The sequence below is a fragment of the Malaclemys terrapin genome, chromosome 12, assembly GCF_027887155.1.
Source record: "Malaclemys terrapin pileata isolate rMalTer1 chromosome 12, rMalTer1.hap1, whole genome shotgun sequence".
NCBI lineage: Eukaryota > Metazoa > Chordata > Testudines > Emydidae > Malaclemys > Malaclemys terrapin.
The window spans coordinates 27065860-27078819 of NC_071516.1; the positions used below are offsets into that span (position 1 = coordinate 27065860).

General features: G+C 48.5%; 1 protein-coding gene across 1 annotated transcript in view; it reads left to right on the plus strand.

Moving 5' to 3' along the window:
* The first annotated feature begins 2233 nt into the window (after positions 1–2233).
* The window catches only part of AHCY (adenosylhomocysteinase), a 54931-nt gene continuing 44204 nt past the window's right edge, over positions 2234–12960 (plus strand). The window contains exons 1-3 of the mRNA XM_054045694.1: positions 2234–2341; positions 9182–9372; positions 11975–12050. Of these exons, the coding sequence (XP_053901669.1) occupies positions 2314–2341; positions 9182–9372; positions 11975–12050 (295 nt within the window). The 5' untranslated portion in view covers positions 2234–2313. The remainder of the gene's footprint in view (positions 2342–9181; positions 9373–11974; positions 12051–12960) is intronic.

A 12960-nucleotide genomic window follows, 5' to 3' on the forward strand; every position in this document is an offset into this window, starting at 1 on the left:
TGTGCATAGGTCTTTGCACGATTTTCCCTGTGTTCTGCAGGAGGTCAGACTAGATGATATAATGGCCCCCGCTGCCTTAAAAATCTATGAATCTCTATGGAGATCAGAGCTTAAAGACTCAATTGTATAGCCTCTGCTCATGGCAGTGGTTCAACTGACTTCATTGAGACCACTCTGGTAAAGGCTGCAGGATCAGTCCCTAAATGTCTGCAAAGCAAAAACTGTGTGTGAGCAAGCTTTGATTTAGCTAGGTTGGGTAACAATAGCAGTGAAGACAGCGCAGCACAGCAGGGGCTTCAGTAGTACAAGCCTGGAACAGGCCCTAGGTATGTATTTGGCTCGCTAGGCTGCTCTGAAGTTCATGTTGTGCTGTTATCTGTGCTTGCTGGATTGAAGCTAGCTCAGGTAGGCTAACCTGTGCACACCTTTTTCTATGTAAACATACCCAAAATTAGACAATATAAACAGCTGAATGGTGGGGGAATGTACGCAATATCAAAGCAAAGCCTAAAAGTGACACAGACATCTTGTTGGCCCCACAATTTTGATTGAATATTTTGTTTATTTTTTTTTTATTATTATTTTTTTACTATTTTTAAATTTTGAATTGACATTGGCATGTAAATGAAGGCCCTCATACTGTAGAGACTTCACAGTGCATAAAGTTAAGCATATGTGTAATAGTCCAGTTGATGTAAATGGGATGGCTCACAGGGCATAAAGTTTGTTACATAAACTTTGCAGGACCAGGAACTAATCAAATGGCCTCTTTTGGGCTGTTTGTTTTGTTTAAAATATTTTAACTTAAACTCTGTTTCATCTGGAGGAGGCATTTTGTACTTTAATCCTTTTAACCTTTGCCTATTCTATTATTATTAATAATTAATTGTATTTCTATTTTTATGTGTATGATGCATGGGTTTTTTTCCTTTGTTTTATGGTTATTCTGTGTTTCCTTTTAACCCTTTGTTTTTTAATTAATAATCATTCCTGGCCCTTATAGGTAGGTGATCTTGTGATTAAGGAAACAGGATCCTGTGGGAAGAAAACAGCATGTGATCCTACAAAGAAAGACTATGAAAACAACCTGGACGACCTTTAGTCTATCATTTCGCAACTTTTGGATGGTTGACTTTTGCAACCTTAATAATCTGTAATAGTTTTAAATATTATTATTTGTATTACAGTGGTCCCAATCAGAATCGTGGCTGTATTGTATTAGGTGCTGCACATAGAAGCAGACATGTTCCCTGCCCCAAAAAACTTAGTCTAAGGGCCAGATTGGCAAAGGTATTTTGCTGTGTAAAGATGCAGATAGGTACCTAGGGGTTTTCAAAAGCACCTATACAGGATATGTACCTTGAGCGTTAATCCACAAAGGATTTTAGGCCCCTAAATCCTGTTTTTAGGCATCAATGTGAGACCCAAAACTCCTGCTCTGTTGCTGCCTAATCCTCTAACTACCTACATTCATTCATGGCCTATGTTTTTTCAGTTTTTTTTGTTTTTTGTTTTCAATTTCAATAGGAGTTAGGCACCTAACCTACCTCCCAGCCACTCTTTGCATCCTTATTTGTCTAGCTAGAACTAAAACAACAAGGAGTCCGGTGGCACCTTAAAGACTAACAGATTTATTTGGGCGTACGCTTTCGTGGGTAAAAAAACCTCACTTCTTCAGATGCATGGAGTGAACGTTACAGATGCAGGCATTATATAATCTAGATAGCTAGAACTAAAAATCTGGCTGTAAGGCCCTGCTCCTGTAGTCACTTATGCAGGAGCTTAATTTATTCTTATCTCCCCAGGGCCCGCCTCCTGCAAGGGGAGCCAATTTTGGCAACAGTGCTCAACTTATGGGGGGAAGTGTGTGTTGGGCGAGTCCTGTCAAGTGGGTTGCTTTAATGTAAACAGTAGTGGCAAGTAAGGGGGCCACCAGAGGAAAGGGAGGCGACCCCTACACGTAGTAAGGGCCCCCCGATAATTCAATCGCTGCCCATACATCCGGGTGGAGATCCAGTGATTTCAGGGTCCGGCCACATAGCGCTCAATTGCGGAGTCAGGGACTTTTTAGTCCCCCCCCCTTACACGAGACACCTGACGTCTGTACAGCAGCACCGCCCCCCGTTACAAAACCTGAGCGGGCTGGGCGCGGGGCGGGCACCTCCTGCCCTACATGGGCATCGGCAGCCTCATGCATATGCAGCAGGAGGCGAATCTATTTAAAGCCGGTGTTGGCGCCACCGCCTCCTCCTGTCCTGTTCCTCCCCCCAGGCCCTGCCCTGCGCTCGCTGTCTGCAAAGCCGGAGCCCCAGCATGTCAGACAAGCTGCCTTACAAAGTCGGTAAGTGGGGGGTTCCCTGAGCCTGCGCTAGGCCCGATCCGCGCCCCGCGGGGCTGTGAAAACCGGTGCCGCCGCGGGAAGAGCCCCGCGCTGCATAGGGGCGATTCGGTGGCAAGGGAAGGGATAGAGCAGTGTCCGCCTCCCCCATGTCAATTCCTTGCATCCGGGGGAAACGTGGTGTTAGCTCTGCAAAGGGCGCCTCGGTTTGAACCTCCCTCCCTTATAGCTGGGGGAAGCCCCTCGCTTTGCACACCCCCCCTTTCCCCCTGGCAGATAGGTGAGTCCCCTCGCTTTGCACCCCCCATTGGCCGCTTGCAGCCGGGGAGGCCCCTCACTTTGTAACCCCCCCCCATTATCCCCTTGCAGCTAGAGGAGGCCCCTCGCTTTGCACCCTTCCCTGGCTCCCGGCAGGTAAGGGAGGCCCCTCGCTTTGCACACACACACCCAGACCCCCTGCAGCTATGGGGTGGGGCCTTTTCACAGACATTGGCGCGCGCGCTCCGTGGGCTAGCAGTGGCCGGACTTCAGAGCGAGCCGCGTGGAGCAGCGGAGCAGGCTCCACGTGCCTCCTACCGCGCCGGGCAGCTCGTGGGACTTGCAGTTCTCCCCCGCGCTGCCTGGTGTCCGGCTGGTCCCGAAAATACTACAGTTCCCAGGGTGCACCTGGCCGCGCGCGGGCCACACAGGCGACTGACTTTTATTAGGCACGTTGGAGGGTTTCTTTTTGCGCGTCTCGCTCGCTTCCTGGGGAAGCTGCGGCGGGCTGCTGCATGAGGGAGGCTGGGGCAGGACAGCTGGGGAGGGTAAAAAAAGCGGGGATAGGAGATGCGCCCATAACGTACTGAATTGCATGCAGAATTGCTGGAACTAAGGGTGCTGCTGCACCCCTGACTTAAAGTGGTTTCTATCATATACAGGGTTTACTCTTTGTTTCAATGGCTCTCAGCAGCCCCACTATACAAATTGTTCTAGAACCGCTGATTGCATGAAATCAGCAGGAGAGGAAGGTGGTTGTGTGGTAGCTCGGAAGGAACTGAAGTATGGCAGCAGCTGTGCTCCCAACATGTACAGTTAGAGCTATGCCTGACCCCCCCCTCCCCCCCAGCCTTGGAGCCAAACGTTAGGGAAATGATCTGGCTTTGGCATTCCTCTGTGAAGAATGAGGTTCTCTACAAGTTCCAAGTGCCTTTCGTCCTGAAGGAGGCCGATGGCTTTAATAAATGCAGCACACTGTTTTATCAGCTTTGCACAGCGGTCACTCTGGGGTGGAAGACAGCAGCAGTTTAGGATGGGACATGAAGTAAAGCATCCACAGTTGAACGTGAAGGGGCCGTTGTAACAAGACTGAATGTAACATTATGAACTGGAATTGAAGTTTTATAAAACAATTGTTGCTACACTGCAGGAGCTGTGTGTGTTAACTTTTTTGCATCTTTTAGAAATGGGCAAAGGAGTGGAAGTGATCTAAATACCAGGAAGAGTGAGAAAATAATTAAGTACCTTGAGGTATATTATTTGGTACTGGTGTTGCTGAAATACTGTGTCCAATTCTGGTGTTCACAATTCAAGAAGGATGTTGATAAATCAGAGAAGAGCCACAAGAGTGATTAAAGGACTGGAACACATGCTGTACCATGATAGGCTCAAGGAGATCAATCTATTTAGGAGAGGTTACAAATGCTTTAGAGCAGGGGTGGGGAAATCAGTGGCCCGCCAGCCATTTTAATCCGGCCCTAGAGCACCTGTTGGGGAGCAGGGTCGGGGGTTGCTCTGCATGGCTCCCAGAAGAAGCAGCATGGCCCCCCTCTGGCTCCTATGTGTAGGGGCAGCCCAGGGGATCCATGCTGCAAGATGCCCCTGCCCCAAGTGCCACCCTTGCAGCTCCCATTGGCCGGAAACCGTGGCCAATGGGAGCTGCAGGGGCGGTGCTTGTGGATGGGGCAGCGCGCTGGAGAGGGGACATGCTGCTGCCTCCAGGAGCTGCTTGAGATAAGTGCCGCCTGGAGCCTGCACCCCTGAGCATCCCTCTGTGTCCCATTCCCCTACCCCAGTCCTGATCCTCCTTCCGCCCTCCAAACTCCTCGATCCCAGACCAGAGCACCCTCCTGCACCCCCAACCCCTCATCTCCAGCCCCACCCCAGAGCCTGCACCCCCAGCTGGAGCCCTCACCCCCTCCCACATCACAACCCCAATTTTGTGAGCATTCATGGCCCGCCATACAATTTCTATATTCAGATATGGCCCTTGGGCCAAAAAGTTTGCCTACCCCTGCTCTAGAGGCTAGGATTAACATTCAAAATGATCTGGACAAACTGGAGAAATGGTCTGAAGTAAACAGGATGAAATTCAATAAGGAGAAATGCAAAGTGTTCCTTTCTCAGTGGAGTAATCAGTTGCATATATACAAAATGGGTAATGACTGCCTACGAAGCAGTACTGCGGAGAGGGATCTGGGACTCATAGTGGACCACAAGCTAAATAATGCTGTTGCAAAAACTGCAAACATCATTCTGGGATGTAAACAAGACACAAGAAGTAATTCTTCCACTCTAATCCGGGCTGATACGGCCTCAGCTGGAATATTGTGTCCAGTTCTGGGCACTACATTTCAGGAAAGATGTGGACAACTTGGAAAAAGTCCAGAGAAGAGCAACAAAAATGATTAAAGCAACAGAGGGTCCTGTGGCACCTTTGAGACTAACAGAAGTACTGGGAGCATAAGCTTTCGTGGGTAAGAACCTCACTTCTTCAGATGAAGAAGTGAGGTTCTTACCCACGAAAGCTTATGCTCCCAGTACTTAGTCTCAAAGGTGCCACAGGATCCTCTGTTGCTTTTTACAGATTCAGACTAACACGGCTACCCCTCTGATACTTGACAAAAATGATTAAAGGTCTAGAAAGCATGACCGGTGAGGGAAGATTGAAAAAACTGGGTTTGTTTAGTCTGGAAAAGAGAAGACAGAGAGGGGACATCATAACAGTTTTCAGGTATATAAAAGATTGTTACAATGAGGAGGGAGATAAATTGTTCTCCATAACCTCTGAGGACACGACAAGAAGCAATTGGCTTAAATTGCAGCAAGAGAGGTTTAGGTTGGACATTAGGAAAAGCTTCCTAACTGTCAGGATGGTTAAGCACTGGAATAAAGTGCCCAATGGAGGTTTTGGAATCTCCATTATTGGAGATTTTTAAGAGCGGGTCAGACAAACACCTGTCGGGGATGATCTAGCTCAGTGGTCACCAACTGGTTGATCGTGATCGACTGGTCGATCCTAGAGGATCTCCCAGTTGATCGTGATCTCCAGTGGTGCTGTATGGCTGCCACTAAGAGAGACTCCCCACCTACCCTAGCCCCATGCCACTCCCGGAAGCGTCCAGCATGGCACCGGGGTGGAGGGCCAGGGGTCTCCCTCCACGTGTTGCTCCTACCTGCAAGCATCGACCCGCAGCTCCCGTTAGCCGGGAGAGCTGCAGAGGTGGTGCTTGCAGAGAGGAGCAGCGTGCAGAGCCATATGCCCCCATTTCCCCTTCTGCACCTGAACCCCCTCTTGTACCTGAAGCCCCAGCCCTGACCCTCCTCCCAGAGCCAGCACCCTGTACTCCCTCCTGCACTGCAACCCCTGCCCCAGCCCTGACCCTCCTCCCGGAGCCAGCACCCTGTACTCCCTCTTGCACCCCAACACTCTGCCCCAGCCCGGAGCCCCCTCCTGCACTCAAACTCTCTCCTAGAGCTTGCACCCTTCACACCCTACTGCACCCCAACCCCCTGCCCCACACTCAGCCCAGAGCCCCTTTCCACACTGCAAACCCCTTGGCCCCAGCCCAGAGCTTGCACCCCTTCCTGAACCCCAACCCCCTACTTCAGCCCGGTGAAAGTGAGGGAGGGTTGGGGAGAGCAAGTGACGGGGGGAAGGGAGATGGAGTGAGCGGGGCGCGGCTTTGGGGAAGCAGTGGGGCGTCGGGGAAGGGGCAGCATAGATCCTGGGTTGCCCTTAGGGTCAAAAAGTGATCTTGGACCTAAAAAGGTTGGAGACCACTGATCTAGATAATACTTAGTCATGCCATAAGTGCAAGGAACTGGACTAGATGACCTCGTGAGGTCCCTTCCAGTCCTAGGATTCTATTTAGATTAACAAATAGAAAGTTAATGAGTGACTTGATTACAGTCTGTAAGTAGCTACCTGGGGAGCAAATATTTAATAATGGGCTGGAATTTCAAGCTAGAGAAATCGAGACTGGAAATAAGGTGTAAATTTTTAACAATAAGTAATTAACCATTGGAACAATTTACCAAAGAATGTGGCAAATTTTCCATCACTGGTAATTTTAAAATCAGGTTGGATATTTTTCTAAAAGTTGGGCTCTAGGAATGGTGTGGGTAAGTTCTCTGGCCTGTGTTATATAGGATGTCAGATCACAATGCTCCCTTCTGGCTTTGGGATCTACGAATATGAAAAGAACAAACCAGCCTTTCCAACCTGCTGTGGTGGTTTAGTGGAAGCCAACCAAAGTGCTGTTTCTGTCAGCAGTTTTGCGTCTCAGCCTGACTGAAATCAACTGTTACTTGTGTTCTCATAGCACCTGCAAGCCCATATCATGGGCTAAACCTTGTACAAACAGAACCAGAAGATGGTGACTGACCGCCAAGCTGCCAGTCTCTCATTATCTATCACTTGTTCAGAAATCTCCCTTGAGCTCTTACTGTCTGGTCAGAGTCCCCATAAAACAGGCCCTTAACTGGCATTAATCGCCTGGGCTCAATTCCCCCTGGCGTTTCCCCACTCCCAAGCAGTCAGTAATGGTCACAGCCAGAAGTCCACAACATACAGTGTAGGCTTTAGCACAAATAGAAGTTATGGACTTAATTCAGGAATTATTGGGTAAAATTCTCTCTGGCCTGTGTTAATACAAGAAGTCAGAGTAGTTAGTGTTTCTCAGATGTGGCCGTGACCGCTTCCTGGGCTGTGATGGGGGGGTGAGGGGAGAAGGGAGAACATCTGCCTCTCCTCCTCCCTCCCTGTTGCTCCTGAGTGGGGTACAACGCTGTAGGAGCAAGGTGAGTTCTTGACCTACCTTGGGTGAAGTGGGCAGTGGTGCTCGGGCTTCAGCCCTGGGGTGGTTTGGCAGCAGGCTCCAGTGCGGGGGACTTCAGGAGTCTGGCCGAGGAGGTTTGGGTGCTGACTCCTGGCTCAGGCTGTGTGGTGGCGGGCGCTGGCCCCCGGCTCCAATACCGAGCTCCAGTGGCAGGAATTGGCCTCCGATGCTGACCCCTGGCCCGAGCCGCCTGGCTCTGGCCTTGGGGTCTGAGCACGCTGTAGCAGGCGCTGACCCCCGGCTCCAGCGATGTGGCCTCCTGACACCAGCCATGCAGTAGCAGGCACTGGCCCCTGCTGCTTCCCCGCCCCCCATCCAGGGCTTAATTTGTCCTGGGGCTTGCTGAGAAAAATGATATTAAGGAACATGAAAGTATCACTTTTCACAGCACACTTAGTAGCTAGCTGGCAGGCTGTGATAAGTGATATTAACAAACATACAAGTACTGTATCACTTATCACAGACTCTCAGCTAGCTACTAAGTGTGCTGTGAAAAGTGACATTAAGAAGCAAAGATCACTTTTCACAGCATTATTTTTATTATTGAATCTGCAAAAAAACTACCCTACATAAATAAATTACAGTTATTTGGATGTGAATATGTGCATATTCATTTGTTTTTCCTAAAGTTAAATATTTTAGGAAAAAATGACAATGTGGCCACCAGCAAGAGTTGGTGGCTGGACTCTGAGGCCATCAAAAAATTTGTTGAGAGAACCTCTGGATTAGGTGATCACGATGGTCCCTTCTGGCCTTAATCTAGGAATCTGTGTATATTAACTAACCGAAGGAGGAAGAAGTGGCAAGTTGCTGATGACACAAAATTCTTTAAGTTAATCAAGACTTGAAACTAAGGAGTGTTGTGAAGAGCTCCTTAAGAGCCTGACAAAGCCAGGTAACTGGATAACAAGGTGGCAGGCGACACTCTGTATAGACCAACAATGCCAGGCACATAGGAATAACCTGTTGAAGTGATTTGTTATGGAGAGAATTGCCTCCATAGGCAAGATTGGCACCAGAGCTCTGTTTTTTGAGCCCTGTTCTCTACCCCATGGACTTGGGGTCATGAGTTCTTCTGCCCTAACTTCTGAGTTCTCTCTAATATAAAATTTCTTTGCACAGTTGAGTAAATTATTCATTTTTTTTCGTTGTAGGACTTGGAAAATGATCCTTTTGAATCAAAGGGTCTAGTAATCCTGCCTAGGCTTGATCTTATTATTTTTTCTTGGATGGGGAAGTTGTTCATAACAGCCGCCAGGGATGTGGAACTGGGCCCTTTTCAACTCATTAGGCCTCGTGCATGAAGTATTCTTACACACACACACATCTTTATGCTCTGACAATAAATCTGCACACGCAGTTTTAGATACATAGGCTGAAATTTGTGAATGCAAGTGCTTACAGGCAAGCTTGTAAGTGAAAAGGGTTGGTAATATTGAAAATTGGGTCGCTTCTAATTTACATGCATAGATAAGGGCCTTAAGTGCTTGGTTTTAGGTACATTTGAAAGTGTGGATTCTAAAACTTCGCTGAAGAGGCTTCGTTGCATTAAGACCTACACAACACTATGCAAAGACTTGAGGAGCTAAAGGGGGGGCTGGGCCTTCTCTCTCTCAGCTGCTACTTCATGTCCCGCTTGATGGCTCCATAGCAGTTGCAGCCAATGCCAACCTGCAAGTCAGTGGATACTGTGGTTTCATGCATTCGAGCCCCAACCCAACCACCTGTCATCCCTCTGTTGCAGCTGACATCAGCCTAGCAGAATGGGGTCGCAAGGCCATCGGGATCGCGGAGAATGAGATGCCAGGGCTGATGAAGATGCGGGAGATGTACGCAACATCGAAGCCACTGAAAGGAGCGCGTAACGCAGGCTGCCTTCACATGACTGTGCAGACCGCAGTTCTGATAGATACTCTGGTGGCTCTGGGTGCTGAGGTAAAGTAGTATCTTGGGTTTCCTCTTCAGTGTGCCTCTAGGTAACATGGTGGCATGAATATTGGTTTTGTTTTATGTAATTACACCAGGGAATCTTAGCAAACAGCTGCAGTCCCTTCTGAAGAGACTACGCTGCTATTTGCAAACAGATGAGGTGCATCTTCTGTTTCCCTTCAGAAGCATTGCCTTTCTCCTGTAGAATCCTAATGCCAGTGCCCATTTCAGCCAGGAGGAGGTGCTCGTGGTTGCAGTAACCCATTCTGGCATGAGAGCAATCATGTCCCCACCGCTGTCAGATCAGGGTTCTGAGCCACGACACCCAGCACTGTTATCAGAACTTCAAGTGGCTGCCTCCAAAGCAGATGAATCTGCATTAAAAACTAATCCATGTCGCTTGAAGATCAGCAAACAAGTTTCTGAATCCATCTGAGTGCAGCCTCTGGCTTTCAAACCGGGCACAACAGTGTTGGGGAGGAAAGGAGAGTCCATTGTTTACACTGCTAGGCTGGGATTCTGGAAGCCTAGGTTGAATTCTGTGTTTGACCTTGAGCAGGTCACTTGGTTTCTGTGTGCCTCAGTTTCCCCATCTGTAAAATGGAGATAAGAGCACTTCCTCTTCCATCAATGGGGTGTTGAGGATACATTCTCGATTCTGAGCAGCTGATGCCATGGTAACAGGGACCATACAAGTACCTCCAACAGAGAAGTGTATTGTGATTTTTTTTTTTTTTTCCAGGTTGCAAAGGGTGCATAATTGGAAAGTGACCTGTAGACTATTTGTAAGAGTTTTCCTCCAAGTGTTATAATACCCAGTGGAGACACCTGGAATATCATGCTTGGGTTGTGGGTCCCTCATTACCAGGAAGATGTTGACAAATTTGGAATGAGTTCAGAGAAAAACATTGAGGAGGAGGCTGTGTGAACTGACTCTTGGATGAAAGCAAATGAGCCAAATTTTCCAAGATGCTTCCAATTACGTGCATAAAAGTGGTGCATGCATACCACCTACACATGTGCATCTGAGTGCTTGTTTTCAAGGGCAGATAGCTGCTGTGTAGGCACAAATATGGAGACACTTAAGGGTTGATACTGCAGCCTTTACTTGCATGGGTCATTCCAGTGACTTTAGTGGGACTACCTGTGTAAGAATTGAAGGATTGCCTCCCTTAATGAGCTAATTAGTTTGAATAAGCATGCAGAAACCTGCCACTGTGCTTGTTAGGAGGGCAGTAAGAATACAAGCAAACAGCCCGTTCAGCAATGACTTGTGTGTCTCAATTATGCAAAAGAGATTCTAGAATAGGTTGGTGCATTAAAATGAGCACACAAACACTCTGTTCAGTGCAATCCAGCTACCTTATGGTACTCTTCTAGGTGCCTGAACTCTTCAACTGTATGTGGCATTTCAGCTGCATTTCTGGCTATTCCAAGTTTCTGCATGTGCCTTGTTTTGTGCTCAACACAACAGGCGCTCCTTGAAAATCTATTCCAGATGTATCCACTTTATACTTTACCTAAACGTTTAGTACCCTGCCATATTCTGCATTCTGTCAACATCTATAACTAGGTCCCTCCCAAACTTGCGGTCCATTTTTGTAAATTTCCTGGTCATAGAATTTTTAAAAAAAATCTTGAAAATCATGTTTTCAGATATTTAAATCTTCAATTTCACAGGGTTGTAACAAAGCGTGAATATGTATGTAAAAACAGCAAAATATAAACATGTAAAGCCCTTCCGTCAGTATTTCTCAAACTGGGAGCCTCGACCAAAGAGGGGGGTCACCGTATTGCCACCCTTGCTTCTGCGCTGCCTTCGTAGCTGGGTGGCTGGAGAGCAGCTGTCCGGACGCGCAACTCTGAAAGCAGCACCGCCACCAGCAGCAGCACAGAAGTAAGGGTGGCAATACACCATACCATGCCACCCTTACTTCTGCATTGCTGTTGGTGGTGGCACTGCCTTCCGAGAGCTGGGCGTCCAGCCAGCAGCTGCCACTCTCCAGCTGCCCAGCTCTGAAGGCTGTGCAGAAGTAAGGGTGGCAATACCATGACCACCCTCCCCCCCACACAATAGCCTTGCAGTCGCTTTTGGGTGAGGACCCCCCAGTTTGAGAAACACTGTACTTCTGTATACTTTCACCCTGTAGCATAGTATAGGGTAAAAATACACAAAAGTTCAGATTTCATGGGGAAGGCCAGATTTACTGTCTGTGACGCATTTTTCACCTCAGGGTCCTACCAAATTCACAATTTAAACTTAGTATATGAAGTGGAATGTGTGTCCAACGGAATCTGTCTCATGTAGTGAGGTTTGATCATGTGATGCATTGTGGGTTTTGATCACTGAGAAAAGGAACTTACATTAAAACAGCCTGGCTCTCCTACCCTGAGTGATTTTTCTAGTGGTCCTAGTTAGGTGCCTAGTCTCTCCAGTAACCTCTGCAGATGTTCTGAATCAGGCAAGAATTTGGGCTGACTTACTCTCCTTCCTGCTCCCAGCTCCTCTTCATTTAGCTCCTAGATCTAGAACAAAGACTGCTTTTATTTTGCCTGTTATTTAGGGAGTTTGCTCAATAAGTAAAACTACTCTTGGGTTATGTTCCAGGTACAATGGTCAAGCTGCAACATTTTCTCCACTCAGGACCATGCTGCTGCTGCCATTGCTAAAGCCGGTATTCCTGGTAAGTCCTCTGTGGTCTCATTTGACTCTAAGTGGTTTAGGCTGCCTGTTTTAGCTAATCAAAGCATGTGCAAATCAAGCTCTAAGAATAAATTCCAGGATAGAAATAACCCTCTGAAGCAGTGTCTGTTACACCACAGGGAGTTTAATCCAACCTGGGTTGTGTCCGACAGCAATCCATGTACCTTGAGAATGACTGATGCTGCAATACAAGCTAAAGGATCTAGGTTAGCAGCTTTCTTAGTTCTGTTCACTAGGGCTGTCTATACCGCAGCTGAGAGCAAGCTTGGGTAGACAACCTCCGGTAGCTCAGCTCAGCTGAAGCTAGTGCACTAAAAATAGCAGCACGGACGTTGTGGCTCAGGAAGCAGGTCGGGCTCTGAAGCCCACCCAGAGCTGCAACATCCACTCGCTAGTGCTAGCTCAAGCGGAGCTTAGGTGAGCCTGTCTATCTGGGCTGGGAGCAGGGTCGGCTCTGGCTTTTTGGCCGCCCCAAACAAAACAAAAAAACAAACAAACAAAAAAAAAACAGGGCGGCCAGAATGGCAAAGCGGGAAAAAAAAAACAAAAAAACCCTGCAGCACGGGTGCAGGGGGACTGGCTGGGGGGTGGGGGGGGAGGGAGCGGGCAGGAGAGAGAGAGAGAGAGAGAGAAGGGGGCGGCCAGGGTTACAGGAGGAGCGCTGCCACGCGGCCCCTCCCGCTGTGCCACCTCCTGCCGCCTGCCGTGAGGGCTCTGCTCCAGTCGTTGGGGAGGGAAGGAAGAGGACTGCCCTGCAGGGCGCTCTGGTTCTCCGCGCCGACGCCCCCTACAGGGCGGCCAGAGCAGAACAAGAACAAAAAAACAAAAACAAAAAAGCGGCCGTGCCGCCCTAGGATTGGGCAGAATGCCGCCTCCAACCATCTGCCGCC